Source organism: Eutrigla gurnardus (assembly GCF_963514095.1).
Source record: "Eutrigla gurnardus genome assembly, chromosome: 3".
In the NCBI taxonomy this organism is placed as follows: domain Eukaryota; kingdom Metazoa; phylum Chordata; class Actinopteri; order Perciformes; family Triglidae; genus Eutrigla; species Eutrigla gurnardus.
Window position 1 is genome coordinate 30494783 of NC_139917.1, and position 26802 is coordinate 30521584.

At 44.8% G+C, this 26802-nt stretch overlaps 4 protein-coding genes across 4 annotated transcripts; 2 read left to right on the top strand and 2 right to left on the bottom strand.

Moving 5' to 3' along the window:
- The first annotated feature begins 123 nt into the window (after positions 1–123).
- Positions 124–2375, top strand: LOC311011392 (uncharacterized protein). The gene is made up of 2 exons (XM_084006306.1): positions 124–892; positions 1312–2375. The coding sequence occupies exons 1-2, from the start codon at positions 838–840 to the stop codon at positions 1971–1973; spliced, it is 717 nt and encodes a 238-aa protein (XP_083862432.1). The 5' UTR covers positions 124–837; the 3' UTR covers positions 1974–2375.
- A 53-nt stretch (positions 2376–2428) lies between these two features.
- On the top strand, positions 2429–6478 carry LOC311011386 (dynein regulatory complex subunit 4-like). Its single transcript, XM_084006300.1, has 11 exons — positions 2429–2783; positions 2955–3044; positions 3940–4137; positions 4433–4639; positions 4723–4777; positions 4861–5066; positions 5185–5352; positions 5713–5799; positions 5877–6083; positions 6159–6224; positions 6301–6478. The coding sequence occupies exons 1-11, from the start codon at positions 2781–2783 to the stop codon at positions 6445–6447; spliced, it is 1434 nt and encodes a 477-aa protein (XP_083862426.1). The 5' UTR covers positions 2429–2780; the 3' UTR covers positions 6448–6478.
- A 1446-nt stretch (positions 6479–7924) lies between these two features.
- kif16ba (kinesin family member 16Ba) lies at positions 7925–26749 on the bottom strand. Its single transcript, XM_084006311.1, is given in 27 exon segments — positions 7925–8124; positions 8591–8674; positions 8891–8980; positions 9713–9835; positions 13387–13434; positions 14739–14847; positions 15138–15287; positions 15771–17129; positions 17804–17857; positions 18166–18198; positions 18906–18994; positions 19358–19440; positions 19546–19683; positions 19998–20049; positions 20352–20471; positions 21052–21111; positions 21219–21284; positions 21375–21550; positions 22285–22416; positions 22512–22680; positions 22813–22955; positions 23048–23157; positions 23317–23414; positions 23813–23929; positions 24359–24481; positions 24483–24633; positions 26380–26749. Coding segments are annotated over 27 exon segments (4080 nt in total). The 5' UTR covers positions 26427–26749; the 3' UTR covers positions 7925–7968.
- Positions 9849–11739, bottom strand: LOC311011390 (uncharacterized protein). The gene is made up of 2 exons (XM_084006304.1): positions 11623–11739; positions 9849–11555 (listed from the first exon to the last, which is right to left on the bottom strand). The coding sequence occupies exon 2, from the start codon at positions 11466–11468 to the stop codon at positions 10635–10637; it is 834 nt and encodes a 277-aa protein (XP_083862430.1). The 5' UTR covers positions 11469–11555; positions 11623–11739; the 3' UTR covers positions 9849–10634.
- Positions 26750–26802: the final 53 nt, after the last annotated feature.

Here is a 26802-nt window from a genome sequence, read left to right on the forward strand (position 1 = left end):
TTATTTCCTCTCACAGGAAATCTACTTTTAGAGAAACGGGGAGATTCTAAATTTGGAATAACGGTTGACTCAGTGAGACAGCGGCGCAGTGAGACAGCGGCGCAGTGAGACAGCTTGTAATGCCTCCATGCCAGTGGACTCACAAATAATGCAGACTCTCCCTTAATCTGAAGTATCTGACGTCTCCACATCCTCTACAGCTCCAGTATACTGGAAGGAGTTACCTTCACTGTGGAAGATGATCTCATAGAATATGATGCATTATTATAGATTAAACGAGCCAACAGGATATAAAGGAATTACAAACATCTACAGCAGTAAAATGCTAAATATTTATAATATATATATATATAAATAATAGTAAAACACTGGCAGGAAACATAATGAGTACATTGTGCTGATAATATTTTTGCTCGAGGTTTTGAATGCAGGACATTAAAGTGGATTATTTTCACAGTGTGGTATTAGAACAGGTTAACTGCATGTTAAAAAAACAGCTAATGAATCTGGAAGTTAATTTATTACAAGCGTCCTTTTAAATAAATGTTTTCATGAGTGCGATTTATTTGTTAAAATGAAGCGATTTACAGTGAAACAACAGCCGAGGTGAGAAAAGTACAGACGGTCTGTACTCAAGTAGAAGTACACTTGTGTTCTAAAGGACTAGTAGAATACTTGTTATTCTTCTTTACTAAAGTAAAAGTACAGGCTCTGAAATGTACTTAAAGTAAAGAGTATCCCTATGAAGGATTTCTACTGGCTGACGAGTGAGTCTGTGACTAACCACTTCCTCCAGCGACGGCTGTCAGCCGTCCAGTCGTACGTCGGGCTGCAGACATGTCGCTCTATCTGCTCTTCTTCCTCGCCGGCGGTTTCTGCCAGCGCCACGACGGTAAGCTCACTTCACCGACAGCATATTATACCTCTCAAGTTTTTTGGCCTCATTGTGTTTTTGTATCAGTAAAGTTCTAACTGACTTGATGACATCAAATAGGTTTTTTTTTTTAAATCATAATTTTTTTTACAAAGATAAAACCTCCAGAGGCACAGCTACAGATTTTGTGGCCCTATGAATGAATAACATTCTGGGGCCCCAGGGCCGGCCCAAGCCTTTTGGGGAGCCCTAAGCGGGGGGGGGGCATTCAGACATCATAACACATATTGTATGATTAAAGGGTCCTATTAAATCAGAATGATGTTAAAGGTTTTGATTTATTTAATATGTAGGAAAAAAACAACCCCAGCCCCCCATAAAACCTGATTATTTTTAGGGTAAGGCAGAAACTAAAGATGACTATTTCTACCTTCCAGACGTTCCTACGGTCACTGCGATGCTGAACACGATGGCCACGCTGCCGTGCCCGCACACCACCGGAGACGTGACGTGGCGCCGCTACATCAAGGGCAACATGGTGACTCTCGTAACCATCAAGAACGGCGCCGAGACAAAAATCAACAACCGCTACGGCTCCCTGGCAGATAATTCGCTGGTAATAAGGAATGTTACGTTCTTCGACATTAGCATGTATTTCTGTAATGAAAGAAAAGTCTATCTGGACAACACAACGGATCCCAGCAAGGTGGTTCTCCATGCTGGGAACATAGCGGACTCTGGACCGGACCAGAACCAAACACCTTCCGACTTCTGGAGAGTCCCCACCGGCGTTGCGGTGGGCATCGTGGTGGGCGCCGTGGCGGTGCTCTTGGTGACCTTCACCCTGAGACTCTGCTGCAAGAAGGGAACGGAGGGAAGCGCCAACGTGGTCGAGGCGGGAACTGAGCTGATTTACGAGGAGATCAAAGAAGAGCAACCACGGAGGGACTCTTATTTTGAAAGTCCATACGGCTGGATGCCACCCGCTGAGCCTCTGTACAGCACCGTCGACAAGCCGGCGGCTGCAGGACGCAGTGGCGAGGAGTGTGTGTACTCCTTCGCCCAACATCCGCCGCAGACAGGAAACGGCAACGAATGAGGACTAAGATTCATTTTCACACGGTCTGATGAATCTAGAAAGGGAGGATGTGAAAATGATGACATATTGGACAGATGTGGATGTGACCTGTAGACGGAGGCTTACAGCACAACAAGAAGGTTGTTGTTGGTTTTTTGTTTGGATTTGTTTTAATGTGTTGCATGTTAATCGCTGTGACCACGTCGCTTTCAAAATGTATATAAATGGAGGAAAATATTGTTCTTACGTCGTCACAGAAAAGCTGACATTTTTTTCACTGATTGAATTATTTTGAATTCATTTATTATTTCTTTGAAATTCTAAGCGAAGCAAATTTAAACAAATGTAAAACTTAATAATAATGTAAAGATTGCTTAAATTATTAATAAAATTATTTTCTTTCAAGGAAAAATGGGTCCTGGGTTCAAAATGAAACTATATATTAGTGTATGTATATACTAAGTATATTAGTAGTATTTTTTTTTTTAATCTAAAATGAATAATAATAATAATAATAATATTACTGTATTTTTAAGGGAAATTCATGAATGCTCTAGTGGACTTTTTACTTCCTAGTAAGTTGAATCAGTACTTCCACCACTCTATATATGTAAATTAGCAGAATGTCAATTCACGTTTCCAATAAAGTTTTATTTGATGGAAGAAAAAAAACCGTTGCCAGGACAACGCCGCCTGTGTACATTTAGCCGAGGACTGAAGCTGCTGCTCGGCTAGCTGACACGCTAGCTACCGTCTATATCGTCACTACCTTATATCTTTATCTATATCTATATCTATACTATTGTGCGCCTGCGCGATATTTCCACGATGGTGAGTAAACTATTTAACGTTACAGTGACGCTGTCGGTTACGGTTAGCGTGCGTGTGTGTGTGTGTCTTAGGCTATGAGCTAAGCTAACTCAGCTAACGTTAACGTAAACTTTCATTTTTAAATCGTTGTTAAGTGAGAAACCGTTAAACGGCGATGTGTTTACTTCCCAGCCGCCGAAGAGTAAAAGCAAGAAGGCCGTGAAGGGGAAGTCGCCGGCCGTGGTGGACGGTCTGTCAACGGAGGAGATGTCCAAGGATCAGGTCAGAGCTGCTAGCTGCTAGCTGCTAACTGCGAGCTAACTCGGCTAACGTTAGCCTCCCAGCTACGGAAGGAGTATTTGGATGGAGACACGTTGTTGCTCTAAACTCCACTTTATTGTGGCTGAAATAAAAGTGCTTATCTTCAAACATTATTTTAATTCATCTATTTTTTACTTCAAAGCACATTTAAATAAATGTAAAACGTAATTATAATGTAAAAGATAATTAAATTATTAATAAAATGTATTGTCCTTAAATGAAACATGGGTTTTGGGTTGAAAATTAAACTATTTACTAGTGATTTAGTTGTTGGATTAGTGTAGCTAAAGTATAATATTCTGATTGAAAAACAATTATATATACATGATGGACCTTTTATTAGTCCTTTCTATTTCTATTCTTACTTTGAATGATATGCAGTATTTCACATTGTAATAGATGACCCTGTCTGATGTTTTGTTCCATGTAGTATTCGTGTTTGTAAATGTATTTCCTAAACAATTGTAACCCTTTCACCAAATGCTCGTTTTGTGAGGGACCCCTTATACCCAAATCAAATACAAATAGTACCGTAATCTCTTAAAATTCCAATATGTAATAAAATGGTTAAAGAGACATCCCAATGTATACAATCTTGTCTAGGATAAATAATGATTCCCACTTATATCATTAAAGAGGTCTAGGGAAAAACACAATGTTTCCACACAGGCATTAACCCACTGTTATTACACAATAAGAACAAAGTTATACAAGAAAAACCATTATATAACAAACATGTAACTCTGATCACTCTGTTTGGGAGATGAATCAGTTGTCAAAGGTCTGGAGAGAGAGAGAAACCCTTCGAATGTGTCCAAAGAGGAGACGTGTAGATCTTACGTTTCATGTCTTCCAGCTGGCGGATCACATCGTCCGCCTCCGAGAGGAGCTGGACCGAGAGCGGGAGGAGAGGAGCTACTTCCAGCTGGAGAGGGACAAGCTCCAGGCCTTCTGGGAAATCTCCAAGAGGAACCTGAACGAGGCGAAGGCCGACCTGAGGAACCGACACCGGGAGAGAGAGGAGGCAGAGGAGCGCCACAGAGTGGAGATCACTGTGAGAGAGACAGACAGACAGACAGACAGACAGACACACAGACAGACAGACAGACACACACACACACCTTCCTTTTCTTTCTCTCTCTCTCCTCTCCCCCTCCCTCCCTTTGATTAAACATTCTTTACTTTCCTGAGACTTTGTGTACGGTTTAATTCTGATGTTAAATCAAAAGCGTAAAGGTGGGGGGATGATCTAGTAGATCTCTCTGTAAAATAAATAACAGAGCGTGATCCCAAAATCACGACATTTGACTGTGGGGTCTAACCAACCTGGTCTGAATGTCGACGTCCAGGTGTACAAGCAGAAACTGAAGCACGTCCTCGCCGAGCACCACGACGCCGTCTCCGGCCTGAAGACGGACGCCGTCGCCTCCACCTCGCTGATCCAGGGCCAGCACACGCAGTCAGAGCTCGGCCTTCGGGGGGAGCTGCACGACCTGCAGGCGGACCTCCGGGAGAAGAGGCTCCACAACGAGGACAGCATCAAGGAGCTCAAGCTGGTGAGTCGACGTTTGAGTTTTTACTGCGTTTCCCTCGTTTTGTCCCCACGAGTGAACGTCGTCGCCTTTTTGAATCTCGACAGAAACAGCAGGTGGAGTTGATGGAGCTGACAAACAACTATGACAAAAGAATCAGAGGTGAAGAAACCAAACATCTGAGTTTTTACGCAAAACTGCTGTCAAAACGGTGATAAAACACTTCTCCGTTGCCGTTGAAATAGAAATCGAGGTGAAATATCACAAGAAAATGCAGCTGATGGTGGAGGCGGAGGCCAGAAAGCGTCAGGCGGAGGTCAACGAGCTGGAGGACACAATGAGGAGTCGCGTTGTGACTCTGAAGGAGGACCAGGACAGAGCCGTGAGGCGCGCCGAGGAGTACTACTCCACCATTCTCAGTAAACTGCTGCAGGATCAGACGCTGCTGCAGGTGAGACGTTGCAGACAAGAAAACCCTGAAGAAGAAGACTTTTTGAGTTGTACCAACTACGACGTGTCGTGAAGATGTTTTCTCTTATGTGTCACCCTGTTTGTCTGTGGTTTGGTAGGATGAACATGCAGAAGCGAAGAAGCTGCATGCTCAAGTGGACAGAAAGCTTTCGGCGGCTCAGCGGGAGAACAAACGCCTGAACGCGTCTCTGCAGGAAGTCCAACAGAAGCTGCCCACGCTGCAGAACCAGCTGGAGGACTACAACCGGGCCAAGGCCACGGCGGCGGTGCGTTCACTGGCATCACGTTGGACAAAACCGACTCATCTCAAGTGCAAATATGTTTAATGAAAAGTTGAGCTTTGTATTTCAGTGCTGATATTTTAAGATGATGAAATCGTCTTGGATATTTTTTAGTTAGAGGTTTTGTGCGTGAATGTTTATTACGACCTGAGCAGAGTGACCGCCTTTTCTCACGTTACCACTAGGGGTCAGTAGTCAGAATGGTCTAATCCTCCATAAAGAATCCCGTTGGTTGGAGGACGGCCGAGACCTTTTTTTAAATTTGTATTAATTTAACAAAGAAAGCAGAATGAAAATGTTGTAACTGAAACGATGGACGAATGAAAAACTGAAACTGTCCCACAGACGAACAGAGGTCGGCTGAAGGTCGTGGAGAAGCAGCTGAGAGACCTGACGGTGCAGCGGGAGCTGCTGCTGCAGGCCTTCCAGAAGGTGAAGCAATCGCATCGCACACTCCTCCGCCTTCACGCCGCCCGTCACGTGACCTTAATGACGCCCGTCTTCCTCAGGTTCAGCAGGAGCGCGACGACCTGCTGAGGAGGCAGACGGCGGCCATCTTGGACGTCCAGCAGAGGAGCGGCCTGAAGGAGATGCTGCTGGAGAGGAAGCTGGCAGCGCTGACGGAGACCGTGCAGACGAAGGAGGCTCAGCTCTGCGGCGCCCTCTCCGTGTCCGTGGACCAGGCGGCGGGCAGCGGCGCCGCAAACAGACTCCAGGTAGCTTCTGTTCTTTTTAAATAGAAACGTGGAATCATCCCTTCCTCCTGTTCTCACACATGTCCCCGTCTGTAGGAGATAGTGGAGGCTAAACAAGCCGCCATCCATGTGTTTCAGGGCGAGTTGGCTCGAGATCGTGAGGTCAGTTTAACTAAAAACAAAGAATTGAATGGATTGTGATGTCAGTCAGCTGACGTAGTCAAGGTGTGACTTGCAGGGCTACGACGACCTGGTCCACACCTGCAGGGAGAAGCTGGAGGCGTTGGGAGTCTCTCTGCACGACTTCCCCTTCAGGCCCTCGGAGCAGATCCTGGGGGGACAGACCCGGGTCCCGGACTCTCCTGGACCCGCCTCCAAACGCTGAGTTTTTAATAATGACTTAATAAACTATTTTTTTATAAATCTAATGTTTCCAGTTTATTTGGTGACTTTTATTCTGTAAAATATAATTATATGAACATTTAAATATCTCAACAATTCATCAAGAAAACCCCCAGTCTGAATGTGGTGGTACATTCCCTTTACTGACAGTCAATGTCAATCGTTTACATTGCATACAAGCATAAAGTATAGAAAAAACTATGCACATCAACATTTACACTTTATATATTTACACAGTATGGCTTATGAAGAAAAGCAGTCCGTGTTCAAACAGCTGCCGACGCAGAAGTGACGCTCCGGAAGACTTCTAGAATAAACTAAATCAGCTCTGGAATAAATATCGTCGAGTTGACGATGTGACAAAAATATTCACATCGCATGAATAATGTTTGAATGTTTCCTATGATTCCTGTTGTCCTGAAAAATGTTACATTCTCTTCAAACACCCACAGAAATTAATTTGAATGATTTTGCTGTTGTTTAAAAGCATGAATGTCTGACGTAAATTAGAGAAAAATGAATTATTTCAGCACAGAGGAGTTCTAACGGGGGAACATAACGACGAACGCTCACTCCTAAATCCCAACATGTCTTTTTAAGGTTCAAGTGGCAACTTTGAGAAATGCGTGGCACTGTAACAGTCTTTGGGATTTGTGACAAATTGAATGACATCATCTCCTGTGTCGACCAATGAAACGCTTCAATTACTTCAAAGAAGTTTGCAGTTGTATAAAAGGACGTTAGTAATGGCGACGGTTCTTCCTAGCTCACACTTCAGGAAATCTCTCCAAAAACAAACTTCTTTTTTTTTTTTTTTCGCAGAAGCTCCAAACGCTTAAATTGGAAAATCTCCGAACTTTTCAGAAAAAGCGCTGGTGACGTCAAAGTGGAAAGTGGAGGACTTTTTCATAACGGAGAGAGAAATTTATCGGGAGGAAATTTGAGTTTTGAACTTCGTACCATGAATTACACGTATGATGTTGGTCAATTTACAAGATGATTTTCTGAAGATGAAAGTGTGAACTTCATCTCGTGTTGCGCTGATTGTTTAGTGTCAAAGGAAATAGTCCAAAGATATTCTGTATATAATGCTATTAAAACAGCGAAACTTCACGTGTAGGAAGCGTTTTTTGGCATTTTGCTTTTTATAAATGACGTTTTGTTTTCGCTGATGGCAGTGTTAATGTCTTAGTTCTACTTCACCACAGGAGGGCGTTGCCATAAATATAATAGCTGCATGTAGATTAGTTAATATAGCCTGTTTATTGCTGTGTCGTAGAAATCAAAAGTGCTGAATTTCCTACTTTTAAACATTCACGATAAAGTTTCTAGACGGAGATGTTCGTCTCACGGGACGAAGAGAAAACTGACCTGCAAGTTTTTCCCTTTGTCGACCTTCGGAGGCGATTCTCCCGAGTTCAGGACCCGGAGGGAAAAAAGGCACCGAGCAGTTTCTCCCGTTTAGTTTTTTTTTTGTAAGAGAAAAGTACTTTGGTGAGTGGGGTCAGCCGGTGCCGTGGCTGCTGTACTCGAAGACGCCCTTCTTGAAGAACGGCGAGAACTCGCAGACGGCGTGTTTGGTGAGATGGAGGTCTGCGTCGGCTCGGAGGGGAGAGCTGGAGGACGACAGCATCACCCGGAACAAGTTCCTCAGATAACGCTGCGACAAAAAGAGACGAGCAGAGTGAACTCCCACATCCAGAGACCTTCAACAGGGGGTCCGGGACCCCTAGTGGGTCCGCAGAGTTACTGCAGGGGGCCCCCAAAGGATTTGATCCCTTTTATTCTTCCAAAAAATTAAATATGTCCAAAAAAAACCCCACCTCAACATGAATACAACCTATAATAAGCAAATAGAAATCTTCCTGTTTGTTTAATATTATGTTGAGAAATTGTGATTAAAATAGAATTAAGATATGAATCTGTCAACAATTATTATTTTAGTACTGTTATACATGGAACTATAGGCTGCACTACACATTATTATTGTTTAATAAGGAACATTATACGCTATATTAGGGGGTCCCTCCACCCGGTCTCTACAGGCCTTGGGGGTCCTTGGCCTGAAAACGTTCAAGACCTCCGTCTTACGAGTGGGATAACAAGCGTATGAAGATGTCTCTTACCTCCAGGTGATTCCGGCGCTCAGCGACCATCCGCTCGTCTCGGTTTCCAAACAGCTTCTTGGGAGGAAACTCAAGAGCTGCCAGCTGCATATCACACACACACACACAGACACACAGACACACAGACACACAGACACACAGACACACACACACACACACACACACACACACACACACACACACACACACACACACACACACACACACACACACACACACACACACACACACACACACACACAGAGTCAGTGACATCATAACGACACCCCCCAAAAGTGCATCCAACTGGTCTCTCCCCACCTCTGGATATTTTGACTTCAGGCTCTTGTGCATTTCCCGGAAGCGACTGTAACGTCTGAACACGGTCCACGTCTCATCCATCACAGTGATCTGATCGAGGAGAAGATCACAAGTCGTTACACTCAAAAGCTGTCAGTGTGAATAGGAAGCCGATGTGGTGATGTCACTCATTGCTTTCTGGACTATGTTTTAGAGCCTTGAATGTGGCGTTTTGGATTCTGCTGTTGAAGCCGTCAAGTTAATCTTAGTAGCTAACTAGCATTGGACCCGTCAATCAGCAGGTAAGCCCCGCCCCCTAAAGCATCCCCTGCTTTCTGGTCTGGTGGACTCTAAATGGACCATAATGTACTAAATGAACATCATGCTGGATTGAAGAAGACTTGAAACTAGAGATTGAGACCATAAACTCATGTTTACAATGTTTACTGAGATAATACATCAAGAGAGAAGTAGGACCATTTTCTCATAGACTTCTATACAACCAGAGAGGAGTCGCCCCCTGGTGGCCAGCAGAGAGAAGTAGGACCATTTTCTCATAGACTTCTATACAACCAGAGAGGAGTCGCCCCCTGGTGGCCAGCAGAGAGAAGTAGGACCATTTTCTCATAGACTTCTATACAACCAGAGAGGAGTCGCCCCCTGGTGGCCAGCAGAGAGAAGTAGGACCATTTTCTCATAGACTTCTATACAACCAGAGAGGAGTCGCCCCCTGGTGGCCAGCAGAGAGAAGTAGGACCATTTTCTCATAGACTTCTATACAACCAGAGAGGAGTCGCCCCCTGGTGGCCAGCAGAGAGAATGACAGTTTGAAGGTCAACTCACCTTCACCTCGAACTCAAAGTGCTCGTCCTTCCCCTGCCCGCGGAGGACGTAGCGAGGAATGCTCAGTTTAATGGGCTCCTGAAGGCCGTCGGCGCTCATCCCGAAGGGACGGCAGACCAGATGCTGAGGAGGAAGTCACAACGACAGGAAGAGACAAGAAGAGAGGAGGTGGAGAGTAAAGGGGTTGACTCAGGAAAAAACATTTCATTAATCAATTTCTTGATCTTCATTTGAGAATGATTTACTAGGATTGCCAAATATAATCAATAAGTCAATAAGAACGATGGAAAGTTCAATCTTTATTATCCTGTTTATGCAATCAACATGTACTCACTGTCATTATGTCAAGGCACATTACACATTACTTTAAATACATACACAATCATATTTCATCTGTTAATCACATCACAACAAATCTTCCCATTTTCTTCAAGCTGTCAGCTCAGTCATTTTTCTTAAAGTGCAAGCTGCAACATTTTTCACTAAACTGTGCAATTAAATGACAATCGACATTTTCCCTTTGAACCGAAATCAATCAGGAATAATCCACTAAAAACAGTATTCAAGATTACTATAATACTGTATCTTCACTCATTTCTTCTGATCGCATATAAACTACAGAAATGTCATGATCTGTGCTACTTCTTCTCAATCTTTAGGACTTTGTGCCAAAAAAATATTAAATCACAAATTTGTATTTGAATAACAGACATTTAAAAAGTTTTAAAATGTTGTAAAAATAGTTTTGGATGCGTCCGTTTGACTTTATTTATCACCTTTCCAGACATGATCTCTGAACCCTTTATTTTCTCCATCAAACTGCAGTAAGTTATTTAACAGATCCTAAAAAAATAAATAAATGAGGTGGACTGGCTGATTATTTATTCTAATCTCTTTTTTTGTGAGTGAATCCAGGTGAAAGTCAGGTACACAGATGGTTTATTAAGTTCACGGCTTCTGAAGTGCAACCAAAAGATAACTTCCAGGAGAAGCATGGACTCCTGGGATCCGGGACCAAAGGCCCTGCAGCCGAGCCTCGCACGGACTCCGCTTTCCTTTCTCCAGTTTTTGGTTTGTGAGTTCTAAACACGATGTCGACAACCAGGCAGTTGTCGTCCTTCCTCACGAGCAGGTATCGGACGTCTGAACGCTTGCGGAGTTCGAGTCCCTGAAACTGGGGCCGGGCAGGGACCAGACTGGAGCCCTGCGGCACCGGGTGAAAGACGCCGTCTTCCCGGAGAAGAGCCACGTGAGTGTCCGTCAGCAGGAACTGAAAGATGGCGTCCTGTTGCACGCGGGTGGAGTTCTTCACCTTAACGCTGGTGTAGAGCAAAGGGCAAATGTGCGCCAGAGAAGGTTTGCCAGGACCGTCCATGTTCCCGTGGACAATGTAGAGCAGGTCTGCGAGGACCCGCTTGAATCTGGAGGTGACGTGAAGGCCGTTGTCCAGGACAATGTCAGGGACGCTCGACATCCAATCCAGAGAGAGTACCATGAGGTCATCAGAGAGTAATGGATGGTCTTCGGTCCCTTCAGAGAACTTCTCAGGAGAAGAAACCTTCAGTAAAGCCTTACAGAAGTCCTGGGTAAGCTCTTTGCTGTGGGTAAAAACTACCAATATGAGGTCTTCGGCACAGCCAATCAGGCGGACATGCTGCCCTGCCAAGCTAATCTGGACTTTCTTGATTTCCTGGAGATTAAAACGGTGACAAATGGCTAGGGTGTCACTGTAATTTGTTTCACTCGACAGCACCATAATGTCCTTTTCTGACAAAAGCAAGCACCCGGGCTTTGGGATCGGCTGCCGACTGTCGGCAGTTTTGAGCCAGAAGATGCTCAAAAGCTTGTCGACTCTTGGCCGAGGAGCCAGAGATTCCAATTTTTCGAGCATCTTCTGGGATGGAAGGGACTGTAGCTGAGACAAGGCTGGCGGCAGCTGGACCAGCCTCTGATAAAACACTTCAGGACACGTGTTTTTCAGAGAGGTCACGGAGCCTGGAGGCCATCCCGAGAAGCCCTGGATGGCAGACAAGCCACAATTCTGAGGAAGTCTAAGGGCGCGATCCCTTGACAGACCAGCCAAACTGACTTTGTCTTCTGCAAGGGTGCAGGTTTCCGGCTCCGGTTTAAGATACATCTGATGAATCAGTGGCAGCTCTTTGGACATCATGGTCACGTACTGAGAGAGTACAACCTTCACATCGCCCACTCGTACATTTCGGATCATGTCCCGCGTGCCCTGTAGCATTCTACCAGCATCTTTATACGCGTCGGACAGCTTTCCTGCATAATACCCTAAAACATAGCTCCTGTTGGCCGCCATGTTCTCATTTCCTGTGTGCCTCTCTTCTTTTATTTGAACATTAACAGATTCCTTCAACTCCTGTGTGGAATTGATGTAACCGTTGGCGGAGTTCTGCAACTTTGATGATTGATCGTTGGAAGATTTTGCGTCTTTCACTCTTCCCGGGTCACATGTTTGGCGCTTGCTTGGTGCATCTTCATCATCAGGAACAGAGACGGAAGAATCGTTTCTTCTTTTATCGGTGATATTCTCGTTTTCATCAATTCTGTTGGTCTCTGTGTTCGTAGAGGCGACATGCAACTTGTATTGTCCAACGTCGCCATGATCAAGTTCACAAACATCGCGGCCGACTCTGAGAGGGATTTTCACTCCCGGCCACCAAGTGTGTTCGTCATCATCTTTGTAAGGCACTTCTTCTTTTTCAATCGACACTTCAGTTGTGGATTCTAGTTTTCCTTCTCCGTGAAGTGTTAAGAGGTTGTTTTCTGGTTCTTCCACCATGCTTTCCTGGATGTGAGGAGGGCGGTATCCCTCAAGCTCCGAGGCAGACAGGAAGCTAGACGGCAACCCGCAGGCTTTCTGTGTGCACAAGGGGGGGGAGTCCATGACTACATCATCAAGAAGGACCTGAAGGCTCTTTGAATTACACTGAAGTCCATAATCCACCCCATTGAGAATTACAGCTCCTCCATCACCAGGTGCACAGGTGAGTTGTAAGTGATTAAAAAATTAACAGTGAAGGTTTGGCATGCAAATTAGGAAAGTGTACAAAAAACAACCTTTCTTTTTGAAAACGTATTATCATCAAAAGTGGGTAAAGTAGCAGTTGCAAATAATTATACTTCCATAGATGGATGGTCTTTACAGATCCCCGACATTTTATTTTTACGCTTCTGGTTTAAACACCTTTATTGACTGATAAAAAGGCATCTGCAAATACTATTTCGCCCATATTTGATTCCACGTTGTGTGTAACGAGGGGCTGCGAGATCATTTTGAGGCATTTGTTGCCCGTTAGTCAACTTTCCATGCAACAGTTCGCTAACATCGTAAACAAGAGAATGGGCTTCCTTCAACCAAAATACTGAACTTGGCTAAATACTCAAAATCACCAACATTTGCCAATTCAATCTTCATGTTGTGTTGCCAAAAATAGAACTCAAACCAAACTGCAATGACTGAATGAAAAAAAGTGTTTTAACGACTTAAAATGGAAACCCATTCACCTTTTCTTTAAAAATTATATTAACGTGCACGTTTCTTTTACAATTATTACCATGTATTTGAGTAATAACAGGCATATAATCAAGCAGGATTGGATTTTTAATGTTGATGAAATTAAAATAATTTAATAATTTAGATTACTTACCTCGTATTTAAACCTCCTCGGATTAATGTTTTGCAGCTTTTCATCGTCCTGAAAACGATGAAACTTAACATCAACTCACGGTTTCATGAAATATCAAATACACACTATTCATCCTTCATCTGAAAATAACAAGCAACGTTTTTTTATTTATTCGTAACCCAAAGTTGTAAATTATACTTCATGATGAGGAGAAAGGGGGGGGAAATAACCAAAACCAAGATAAATTAGGAAATAAGAAGGTGGAAGAAGAACCCATTTTAAGGAGCTACAAACCAAACTGATTGATAAGAGGTGCGAATGAGTCGTTGGAGAGTCATGTTTGGGGGAGTCATGCAGATTACGGAGCGGGGAAAGTCTCATGTGGATCAGGAGGGTCCTGGTCTTACCTCGTCTGTTAACCTAACAGAGCTACAGTCACTAGCTTCCTCCTCCTCCTGTGGGGTTAAAGAGCTAAATATCAGTTCTACACAGAGAAAGGCTTCGATATCCACCCGCCGGGTTCTTATTCACCCTTTACTTTTCAGAGCCAGATGGACATTTTAGAGTAGAAATAAAGAGTGGAGGCCAACAGTGGAGCAGTGAGTTGGTAGAAAAGGTCTGAGATCAGCCGGATCCGACATTTACCTCGACTGAAGAGAGAAATACGCCAACACTCTTGTTATTTGAGAATGGATAGAACATTTTGTGCAAACTGATCACAGAACCTCAACAATTATCAATTTGGTGCAAAAACCTAGGACTTCAAATACCAATTACTATTTATCAATTATTAATCAGCCAAAGAATCAATTTTGATTTGCCAACTGCCATAATAATTTAGTCCATGCTGACGTCTTCAGATAAAAGCTTTGAAATACGATGAAAATCAGATAAATAGCGTGTGTTCTGGTAATTAAAAAAATAAATAGTCTATTTGAAATAATCACATGGTTTTAGTGACTCTTGTGTGAATTAAACACGCTGCGTATTCTCTCATTACATTAGATTCTCATTAAAGATTTAAATTTATTTAAGTGAATATTATTATTACACGACGCAATTGTGCATCACGATATCTCAATATATGATTTCAGCACAATACGATGCCATTGAAAGACGATTAATTATGTTATTGAATTATCACCAAGCACTTCTTCACATTTTTTTTATGTCGGTCAATGTTTATTTATTTGATTTTTAATTTTTTTACATTTAGGTGATAAAGAATAGACCTGTACACAATCATGGGTGTGTATGTATATATGAAATATGCTCCTATGAGTGTGTGTTTCAGTATATGACTGACAGCTGATTTGGATGCCGAGTTGTTTAAAAGTTAATAAAGTGAGAGATGCCGACGCTGCGGTTCTTACCCTGAGAGATTCACAGGACAGAGACAGATCCATGTTGCTGCTGCTTCCGTTGAGGAGATTCATCTTGCGTAACCGCCGTTGGACCTCCTCTTCGATGTACGCGTTTATCCTGCAACAGATCACGGACGTTAGCGACAACGTGAACAAGAAACCAGATCACCATCACCATCATCATCATCATCATTTTAGGTACTCAAACATACTTAACATCAGATGCTGGACAAAAAAGTAAAAGAAAATAAGCCCCAAGAAAAGTAAAAACATTTCACTTTTACGTTGACTATGTAGTGATTTTCCTAAAATCCCCTCAGAGAGAGCAGGCAGGTTACAGCAGGATGAAATGTGACCTGGGTCTCGATTCAAGAGCGTTGTAAAGTATAAAAGGTGAATATTTCGTACCGGTCGTCTGACAGCGGCAGCAGAGTGTTCAGACTCTGGATGTGGCTGACCGGGGAACTCGTCTTCTCGTCGCTGCCGATGGAGTGCGTCCTGTTGTTTTCTTCCCCTTCGCTGATCCTCTGTCTCAGCTTCTGGATCTCACGCTCCACTCTAGACGGGAAAACAACAACAACATGTCAGAGTCGGCACAAACAAGCTGGATTTAAGAGATTAGCAGTTTATTGTACAAATACCTCACCAAAAAATGTGCTGGTTTCAGCAACTTAAAAGTGATTTGTTATTTAGTTATTCCATTATTTATTAATTTAAGAGGAGAAGGAGATTCCTATAAAGTACATGCAAATGGCAATAGAGTACAAAGGCGTATTAGGGCCACTGTAGAAAAATAAATAAATAACTCTACAGCAATATTCCTGGAAAAAAGTGGCAAATTTGCGAGTTTATAAAGTGGTACATTTGCGGCTACTTTATAAACCCACTAAAATTGCCCCCCTCTTGGCTCCGTTATTTTTTCCTACATGGCCCGAAAACACTGTCGTAATAAAGGATCTCATCCTAAACTGAGTGCCAGAATAACGATGTAACTGTGATAGAGTCTGAATTGCATGTCAGTCTCATTAAAGGGGCTCAGACCTCTGCTGGTCCAGCTCGGTCCCCGTCCTCAGGTTCCCGGTGCTCGAGCTCTTGTGCCTCGGCTCCTCGGCTTCCGTCTCCATGGAGACGCTGCGCCTCAGGGCCGAGTGCCTCCTCTCCAGCCGGGCCACCGCCTGCTCCATCGCCTCCCTCTGCTGCTTCTCCTTGGACTCCAGGATCTCCTTCTCCTTCCTCCTCACCTTCTCCTCCTGCCGCGCCACGTTGGCCGTGAACTCGTAGGTCTCCTGCAGCTGCTGCAGCTGCTGGGCGCCGTGCCGGTGCAGGTTCAGCTTCTCCTCCTTGTCCTCCAGCTCCTTCTCCACCTGGAACAGCGTGTTGTCGAGGCCCGGCGGGCTGTTGCAGTTCCCGTTGCTGCCGCCGCCGCAGCGCTCCAGCATCTCCGCGGCGCGCTGCTTCTCCTCAGCGAGCGCTGGCAGGAGGCCGTCGGCCACGCTGGCCAGCTGGCGCTCCTTGAACTGCAGCCGGTGCTCCGCCTGCTTGACCAGCTGCTCCTCCTGGCCGACGGCCGTGGCGTCCTGCGCCCCCTTCTCCTGCGTCTCCTTCAGCTGCTGATGGCGTTCTTTGAGGCCGTGGGCGAGGTGCAGCAGTGTGCTGCGCTCGGCGGCAACCTCCTTCTCCAGGCGCTCCCTCTGCTGCTGGAGCCCCGCCTCCAGCTGGTCCAGCTCCTTCACCTGAGCCTCCTTGAAGTCCGTGTAGCGTGCCTGGGCGGACCTCGCCTCCTCGCCGGCGTCCGCCACATCCGGCCGCTCTGCGGTCTCTTTGGCGCGGAGGAGCTTTTCTCGGATCTCGGCCAACTCTCGCCGTTCCTCCTCCAGGCGGCCAGCGTCCTCCCGGGTCAGCAGGGTGGCGGCGGCCTCGTGTTTCTCTCGGAGCTGCTCCTCCAGCCGCCCCACCAGGCTCAGCTGCTCACGCTCCTGCTCCTCCAGCCGCCGCCGCTCCGCCTCCAGGCGGACCTTCTGCTCCTCGCGCTCCCTCTTCAGCCGCTCCAGCTCGCGGTAGATCTCCGTCTGCTCTGCGGCATCCTGCTGCCGCCGCTGCCACCGCTGCTCCTCGTCCGGCTCCTCCTCTCCCTCGCCCTTCTGCGGCTGTTTCGGCGGCGGGGCGTCCTCCCCGTGGACCTCCAAGCGCCTCTCCTCCTCGAAACGCTCCTTCTCGGCGAGGAAGTCTCGCAGGCGGCTCTCGATGTCCTGGCTGCGGCGGCGGAGGCTCTCCTCCTGGTGGAGGATCCGCTGCTGCACCTCCTCAGACTCCTTACGCTGACTCTCCACCTCCTGCTGGAGGCGCTCCAGCTCCACCTTCTCACTCTGGTGCTTCGCCTCCATCTCCTTGATCAGCCTCCTACAGCAACAACACATATTTCAATATTTTGTCGCTTCTGCTGCCAACAAAAGGTTTGAGAAAAGTTCAACCTTAGAATTTTAGTATTCAAATAAAGATTACAAGATTAACTCTTAACTTTTGCACACCGATAACACTTTGATTCAGACCAAATACAAATACTACAAAAATACTACTAAATACTACAAATACAAATGCTGTTAAAGTTCTAATAACTTTGAAAAATTGTTTTATTTCCATCAGATAATCTTCACTTTGTAACTATAACAAATTAAAAATACAACATGTTGCCGTTTCTGACAAATTTAACATCCAACTTTGTTTTAAACAGTTAAAAGAAATATGAAAAAAATATGAAAAAATAAAAAAGCTAAGCAAGAGGAGCAGCTGAGGAGAATAGCTCTGGTCAACCTTAAAGGCCAGTCCACCTTAAGTGTTCCTGAGCCAGAGTTGTTGCTAACGTTGAGGCTAACCACGTCACTAATTAACAGCTGGCTCGCACGCAACGCACGCAACGCACGCACACACACGCACACGCACGCACACGCACGCACACACGCACACACGCACACGCGCACGCACACGCACACACACACACACACACACACACACACACACACACACACACACACACACACACACACACACACACACACACACACACACACACACACCTTTTCAGCTCCAGTTTCTCCAGCTCTTCTCTCTGCTGTCTCTCAAACTCCAGCCTGTAAACGAAAAAACCTTCATCAGCTTCCTTAAATCTTCTCAAAATAAAAAAACAACACACACACACACACACATACTAAAACATTGGACACCACAACTACTGAAGCGCAGTAAGGTCAAGCAACGACACATGAAGTGAGGTGATGTCAGATGTTAAAATGGAGACAGAAGCAGCAGCAACAAGGTAACGTGCAAAATAATAAAAAAAACTAAATAAACCCACAATGAGGTTCTAGGGTTGAGAGACACCGGACGAGTCAACACGTCTTTGTGACAGTTAAGACAGGAAGTGGACGGCTGCGTCTACCTGAGGAAGACGGGGCCCTTCTCAGTGAGGAGACTGTCGACAGGACGGGGGTGAGACAGTTAATCACAGGCGACAGGAAACTGAGCGTTTCATAACGTAACAGAACAAACTGCTGAGTGGACACGTTCTGTTCATAACTCGTTACGTCTGTGTGAAAAATAATCCTTCAGTCGCTGAACTTCTTAGCAAAAGGCTCTAAATCACGTGGCTTGAAGGTGGCAATAAAGACTGAAAGGGGGGGGGGGTTCATCCTCTGGAGACCTCTAACAATTATGAGAAAATTCAGAACAATCCGGCAATTAGATATGGAACATCTGACAGTTCAACTTGAAGCTGGCGCTAGAGGAGACGTCTGGTGGTGTCAAAATGGGAGGTGGTTCATCCTCTGGGGAGCACGAGTACCATAGAAATCAGTTCATTACATTTTGTCTGGATGCGAGTCAGCAAATCTGTGTTATTAGAACATTGTAACAACTAAAAATGTTTCCTTTTTGTCAACAAATCAATTTAAAACAAATAAAACCGCCGATGTGTTAATCCATCCAACACTACTGTGACTTCCTGTCTGTGGCTCTCGGCTTCCTGTCTGTGGCTCTCAGCTTCCTGTCTGTGGCTCTCAGCTTCCCTTCCCTTCCATTTCCTAAAACTGTCGTTTTTTTTTTTTTATTAAACAAACAGGGGCGTCTGAGCCGACGACCACATGCAGCCGGAGCTCTTGATGTGCGTTCGGTTCCACTCACCCGGGGTTGTAGAGCATCACGGTGGACAGGCTTTCACAGGACTTGGACAGGTCCGTCATAGAGAGGCTGAAGGTGGAGAGCAGGCCGCTCTGGGAGGAAAAGGTCAAAGGTCAACAACATCACTGCCTCGTCGGTCAGCAGGTTCGGTTTAATCCTCGGGTTCTCTAAAGCAGCGTTTCTCAAATGAGGGGGGTACTAGTGCACCAAGGGGGGCTTTGAAGTACTGCAGGGTACTTGAGATATTGTTTCATAGTAATTACATTTTTATATAGGTTTTAAACTACCAAAGATGTTTGCACTTGTCATTGGGAGTTCTTGGCTGAAGAAATATTTAAATAAATGATGATATACAGTATATTGTGCTGTATAATGTATTCAATTTAAATTTCAATACAAATTTGAGTGAAAAAAAAAAAGTTTGAGAAGCATAAATCTCAAAGACGGAGTCTCACCTTCCGTTTCTCCCTCAGCTTCGCCGCCTCCTTCGGATGGTTGAAGCGAAACATGTTGGTCCTGCCGAGCAGAATCACGGCGCCTGGAACCACAACCAGCAACCCAAACTTAAAAACTCCCGGGACAGATCCACCTTTAAAGACGTCACGTGAAGAAGAGAAGAGACAGCCGATGAGATGCCCCTCACCTTGGTTGAGCTGCGACGGCACCGTCACCTGAACGCCGTTGACCGAACACTGAGCTCCGCCGAGCGGCACCAGAGTCACTTTCCCGTTCTGGCTCTCGAACCGGCAGTGTTCGCTCTCCAGGTCCAGACCGTGCAGGACTGCAGGACAACAATAACACAGGAGAGACAGGCATGATACTCACAAACTCCACTTTACTGTAGAAAAGAAGAGATGAGAAGACGCTTCATAGGAAGACAAATAATAAGCTCTCATAAAAAAATAAAAGATCTACTAGAGGAGGTTCAGGAAAAACAACTTTTAAAGCTGCGATGCATTTTAATTTTCTCTCTCTCTAATTTTCTTTACTTTTAATAGAGAGAATGCAGGTTTAAGGCACTTCAGCTTTGGCTTCACTTCTCAGCCTAGTTTAAAGTGGTTGTTGATAATGAACAGGCTCGTATGACAAACTCACTGATGTCCTGCTCTGTGGACGCATCTTCTCTGCCCACGTACGTCCGTCCCTCCTGACGTGAGAGGAGCAAATAAAAATAAAACAAGTTTAGAAGTCAGAACAAAACACTGCACTTATTTCTGGGCTGGGAAATTTACTTTAGAGAGCGTCTCCAACGTGAAACTGAGATTTACTTTCGTGCTTCAAATGTTTTTCTCCTTTCTGGAGGGTCGAGAGGAGTTTTTTTTTCAAAACTCTTAAGACCAGAACAACACTATCTTCCATCCAGATATAAGCAGAGACGACGTTGGTGTTAAACAACTGTTAAGAGTCATAAATAGAGAATTTTTAGGCTGTTTGCAGGTGGTTTCTGACCTTTAGATGGTACAGGATGATGCCGGTACTGAGGAGGTCGTCGTCGATGCCGATGAGGTGAGGCAGCTCCGAGTCCAACACGACGCCGATCCCCTCTTTCCTCAGAGCGAGAGTCTCCTCCTGCGTCACAATCAGGTGGATTGTTACGTACAATTTATCACAGCGTTTTAGTACATAACGGTTACCATAACGATCAGAGAGAGAAAAAGAAAAGTGCTGCAAAAGTCAAGAATCATGAATACAAAGTTTACGATAAGAAAAATGTTTAAAAAGTTGTATGTAAGGATAGGAAAGCATGAAACAGACTTAATGTGCAAAAATAAGATTTGTTCAAATGTTTGATAAGTGCACTTTGCATTAAAGCTGCAGACGGTAACTTATTTATTTTCTTCAAATCCCGACAGCATACGAGACTGTGATGTGAGAAATAACTCAGCTAAGAAAGCCTTTATTGAGTAAAACAGACAAGGAATGTCACTTTTGATAAATATTAAACTGAGACTCCTCGGCTCTGATTGGTTGTTTTTCCGGCGTGTTGGAATCTTGCAAATGGGAACCTGATTTATTTTTTTCCACAGATTGTCTTTGATAAAAAAAACTTACTGCAGCTTTAACCTAACATGTAACGTCAGATATAAATTTACAAACAAGTTTGTTTTTAGGTGACAAATTAAAAACACACACGATAACCAAAACTGACCTTGAGGATGTTCTGCGTCTCGTTCCATTTGTTGGTCCACTCTTTAGTCAGCTCCAGGACCTGCGAACACAAACACAGAAACTCAACCACGACTCAAACTCAACACACGTCAGCTGAGCGTCACAATAAAAGGTCAGGAATGTTTAAAAATCCACACGAAGACTCACTCTGGCTTCATTCTGGTGCAGCTTCTCCTCCATGCTCAGAGCAGTGGGCGAATCCAGGAGAGCAATCTGAAATCACAGAAACACAGAAAAGGATGTTAAAAAGATTCACCAAAATAAAATGTGTTTCTTTAGAGCCGTGCCCAGATTTGGGGTTACCTGGTTGCCCTGAACCAGCAGAGCCTTCAGGCGGGCGATCTCGGCCCGCAGCTCTCGGATCAGCCTGACGTTGCAGTCCTCGTTGATGGTGGGTTTGTTGATGATGTTCTTCGCCCGGTTAGCGTATCGCAGAGTGCTGAGCGTCTCGCCGTAGTTCACGTCGGCCGGGGAAACGGCTGCGAGCAAAGAAAAGGAATTTTATTAATTCTCAAAAACAAAAGCTGGGTCTCCGTCGCCACGGACGAATAAAGGTTGTGTTCTTGAGGCCAACTGCAACTTAAAAAGTGCATAAGATGCAACATTTTGTATAGAATACATATGTTTATGTTATATTGTTTGACCCAAATAAAAGCATCATCATTTTAATGTTTCTAAATGAAAATGACAATAATGATAAAAAATCATCATTCCCTCCTAAAATCACAAGTCATATTGTTATCCGTCAAAAATAATAATAAGCAATTGGATTTAAAAAAAAGAAACTTACGTATGAACTTAGTATTTATAAACTAACAATATAAATATAAAGCTGCAGTAAATATGATATGGAGATTAAATATAAGGTAAAAGACATAACTTATAATAAAACCTTGTTTTTAGACCATTTACTAAATTCCCAGATTGTGTTGCAATCTGTAAAATCACAGATCAAATGTGCATTTATATAAACTTCATTTTATCACTTTTTCCTCATCAATCAACCTATTCACGTGATTTTAAATTTGTGCGAAGACGCTTCGTTATTTCAGCCTCCTTTTATCCGTTCATCGCAGTTAACTCACAACAAAGTATTATTTTGGGTTCATCCCGCCGTAGTAAACCAGCCGATGTGTGTCTGGCTGTTCTCAGTGAAAGCATTTTGTTTTTGGGGTTTGAACGTCGGTGTGTGTTGGGTATGTGTGCGTCTCACTGGCGATCATGATGGTCTTGGAGTTTCCCCCCAGACTGTCTTTCAGCAGCCACGTCAGCACGGAGTCTCTGTAGGGAACGAACACCGCCTTCTTCTTCAGGTTGGTGTTCACGCCGTCCTGCGTCATGTCAGCTGGAAGAAACAACAACGCCTCCTTCAGTCAGCAGGGGGCGACGACGCGGCAAACAAGCGTAAACTGAAAATGCGTTCGGGTGGTCGTTTCTGACCGAGAGCAGAGATGACGTTGCCGAGGGTAACCAGCGACTTGTTGATGTTGCCGCCTTCCTTCAGTCGCACGCCGGTCGCCCCGGTGGCGTCGGCCCGCTCGCTGCCGGCGAGGTCCACCAGGTGGATCTTACTGAGCGTCTCGCTCGGCATCTCGGCATCGAACTTAGCCTGAAGGAGACGGAGAGATGGCGTGAGACGGCGGAGGAACGCTCGCGGTTAAAGCTTCGATGCACGACGAGGAAAAATAAAAAGCTTTATATTTATGATTTTATATATTTAAGGTTTGGTCTGAAGTCTGACCTGCGTGAAGTTGATGGTGAAGATGGCGTGCGAGCGGCTGCTGACGTCGTTCATGCCGGTGCTGGCGGTGGTGCGGTTGATGTTCCCGGCCTCCATCAGCTCCTCCACGTCGCTGTAGTTCTGCACCAGGTGTTTGGACAGATCTGAGACCAGCAGGGAGGAAACATGTTGGGAACTCGCCTCAAGGTAATCGTTTCTAAAAAGACGGCCGTCCAGCATTTCTTTTAAAGTTCACCTTCGACATACGGGCCGTCCTTCGGGTGCTCCCGGACTCTCAGGTTGTAGGTCTGCGTGGACTTCCTCCTCAGGAGGTCTCTCACCCGCTCGTTGTAGATCTCCAGGTAGCTGGAGCAGAAATCAAACTTTACAGTCAGGTTACAGAAATAACAACATGAGGCTGTTGAAGAGGATGAAACTCTGAGGGGACAAGTTAAGTTGGACAAATGGACAGTCAGTATCTCTCTCTCCCTCCCCCCTCCCCCCTCTGATGAAATCTGGTCTCACCTGACTTCGGTCCGAAACGACGCTTCGTCCCATCGAGTCGACTCGGAGATGCGACTGAACAAACCTTCACAGAACCTCGGGATCAGACCGGCGTCCCCCTAAGACACGAACACACAACAAAAAGACTTCAGTGAGATCGACGGTGTTTTATAATGATTTAAAGCTGTGATCACTGAACATCTTCAAAATCACGTTTTCATGATATTTCTGTGATTTCCTCTGTGAAGTGTTTCTACTCTCCTCTCCTGTGATGTCAGAGGAGCCGGCCGGCAGCTTTATTATTGACCTTTTTGCAGATCAAAGACCAAACATATCAACGACGCCTCATGTGACCTTTGACCTTTCACACATCTCTGTGATCATGTCATTGATTTATTTTGGTAATTTGGAAAAAGTGGTTTCGCGTCTCGTTTTGACAGCGAGCAGACGGATCGATGGTTTGAAATCTCTCGTATCTCTTATCTGTGTTAACACTGAACAGTCAAACATGTCTCACTGGATTCCCCATCATGGTGTAGGACTTCCCCGAGCCCGTCTGGCCGTAGGCGAAGACGCAGGCGTTGTAGCCCTCGAAGGCCGCCTTCAGCACGTCCAGACCCAGATCTTTAAAAACCTGCAGAACCAGAAACCAGGAAGTGAAGACACACACTCACACTCTCTCACTCACACACACACACACAACACACAACACACAACACACAACACACAACACACAACACACACACACACACACACACACACACACACACACACACACACACACACACACACACACACACACACCTCCCTCTTTCACTCCCTCCCTCCTCCCTCTCTCTCTCTCTCCCTCTCTCTCTCTCCTCCCTCTCCCTCCTCCCTCTCTCTCGCTCCTCCCTCTCTCCTCTCCTCTCTCTCTCCTCTCTCTCTCCTCCCTCTCTCCTCCCTCTCTCTCCTCCCTCTCTCTCTCCCTCCCTCCCTCTCTCCTCTCCCTCCCTCCCTCTCTCCTCTCCCTCCCTCCCTCTCTTCCCTCCCCCCCTCCCCCCCGTTATAGACTGTTTCTTACCTTTTCCTGGGAGACGAAGGCGGAGCTCTTACAGTCCCCGGAGTCGTAGGAGAAGTCGTACGTAAAGGTTTTGGTTCGATCCCTCGTCGTATCACCTGCGATGCCTTCGGGGATCTTTGGGAGAACAGGAAGTAGAAGAGAGATCACCGTCAGTCTGAACCACGTTCTCTTCCTTTGGGGGAAAAACTAAATCGATAAAAACTACCTTGAGGTTGGTGATGGAGGTTTTGGTTCCTTCCATCTTGATGATGCATTTTGCAGTCAAGTCCTTCTCCCTGCAAGACAACAATAATGTTTCCCAAGAAGAATTTAAAATATATACGTCCAACCAGGGAAGAGACGATCCAGGATTATATCACGATTAAAACATTTTAAAAAAAACACTCCCAATTAGTTGATGGGAGGAATTGTCAATATTTGGATACTGTTGAATATTATGGGTCGACCGATATTCAGCTTTTTTTATGGTTATCAGTCATTACCCAGCACTCTTTGTGTTCAGATCACGTTCATTTATGCTTTAAGGAATTTTGTGTTTTTTTTTCAGACAAATATCGGTTTGAAATATCGATCTGTCTCTGAGATTAGTAATAATCGGTATCGGCCCTGAAAAAGCCATATCAGTTGAAACCTAGTTATATATACAGTATATATAGATGAACTCTGCTGGTTAGCTGGTGATCGCCTTCGTGCTTCCAGACAAACCTGGTCGACACCAATAAAATCCACACGACCGAACATGAAGTGTGTCAGCAGGGCGACACGTATGTTTAGTCGGGTTTTGTCTCCATGTTTGATTTAAAGCAGAAACAGAATTAAAAAAGTGTTTTAAAAAAATCACAATGTGTGCAGATTTAAACAGGAACAGACTACTGTTTCAGTGTCAAGTGTATTTATTTTTGTATTTTTATTTTTAATTAAAAGGAGGCAGTGTACGTGAATTACTATGAGCTCATATAAATGTACCAGACTTTTCAAACAACCTAGAATCTCAGTTTTTTTACAATAAGTTAACACCGATGCAAGGAAATGTGTTAAAGGGTCAACGGAGTTTTTAACTATTTTAATTTTCTTGATTGTTTGGTCTATAAAACGTCACTCAATAGTGACAAACAGTCCAACAAACGATCTTCGTCAGGTCGGAATATTTTAACAAACACACCCATATTTATACATACTGTCATTTTCTTTTTAAGTACTATGTTTTTGAGGAACCACACCTTCCATTATGTATAAATAATATGTTACTTTATTCCAACCCTGACAAAGATCCGAGCCGGATCTCAGGTCATGTTGAGAGGTTCTGTGAATTAAACAGACGCTTTAAGGAATTTCAGCAAACTTTTGTGACAAGAGTTTATGTTCAAATATTGGTTTCAAATATCCGTGTCCAAAACTAAATAAAAATTAAGTTTAAAAATAAATAAATAAATAAATATCCGTCTTCTAGATCAGTGATAAATCGGTATCGGCCCCTCTGGACAAAAAAGCCATATATCGGTCGACCCCTCATCCAGATGACAGCCTTCCTGTCCAGTAAAAATCATGCATCTCCAGATGTGTTGATTTTCAAACATCTGTGCTAAGACTGAGGGATGAAAAGCATAAGAATAATGGAATATGATGCATTGCTGCAGATTTAAACTATCCAGCAGAATATAAACAATGAATCCAGAAAACATCACATATAAACAGTAAATAAGGAAGTAGGGTTATTTCCGCAGTACTTTCACTTCGGTTCAGGAACTCTTCTGACCTCATTATGTTATAAATGGGACACCTGACCACCACAAACCTGAAGCTGATATCATAATCAATCCACTGCGTATGACGTCATTTCACTATTATGATAACGTTGCAAAAAAAACAGTGTGAAAAGGTGTTTCCGAGTGCGCTCGTGTGATTTAAATACACCAACAGACAACAAAACGTCACCGGCGCTAACATCTGCACGAGCCCTGCTAACCTCCGTTAGCATTAGCTTCCAATGCCAAACCCCCACCACCACCACCACAACTCACCGCCTGTTCATGGGCCGGACCCGGACAGCCACCCGGACCGATGCCATCGCACATGTCCGTCCAGTCCCGTCGGGTTCGTTAGCCTCGAAGGGAGCGGCGCTTCTGCTTTATAACGAGCCAATTAGCTAACGGGGTAAGCCGCTAGCGTCGAGGAGACACGGCGGGGGAAAGGGGGCAAAAGTCGCAGAGATAACCACCCGCGGGATTCGCATCGAGGAATGTACAAGGGGGACTAACTGGAACAAGATAGTGGGGGGGGGGCGTTATCGTTGTCCGGTGACAGCGCGTCGCCGTCCCGGTGTGCACCGGCTCGCCTCCATGGTCGCCGTTGAGTAGCCTGTTAGCTTGTTAGCCCTCAAATGACACAAGAAAGAAGCCGAGTAACGGGGGAGCGTCAGCTGATGAAAACATTGCATCCGTACG

What these genes read in the sequence shown, in the direction of transcription:
- LOC311011392 (XM_084006306.1), top strand. Translation starts at nt 838, where the DNA reads ATGTCGCTCTATCTGCTCTTCTTCCTCGCCGGCGGTTTCTGCCAGCGC. An exon ending in TTTCTGCCAGCGCCACGACG is followed by an intron (nt 893 to 1,311) that starts GTAAGCTCACTT and finishes TCTACCTTCCAG; the next exon opens with ACGTTCCTACGGTCACTGCG.
- LOC311011386 (XM_084006300.1), top strand. An exon ending in GCCACAGAGTGGAGATCACT is followed by an intron (nt 4,138 to 4,432) that starts GTGAGAGAGACA and finishes GTCGACGTCCAG; the next exon opens with GTGTACAAGCAGAAACTGAA. An exon ending in CTATGACAAAAGAATCAGAG is followed by an intron (nt 4,778 to 4,860) that starts GTGAAGAAACCA and finishes CCGTTGAAATAG; the next exon opens with AAATCGAGGTGAAATATCAC.
- LOC311011390 (XM_084006304.1), bottom strand. Translation starts at nt 11,468, where the DNA reads ATGGTGCTGTCGAGTGAAACAAATTACAGTGACACCCTAGCCATTTGT.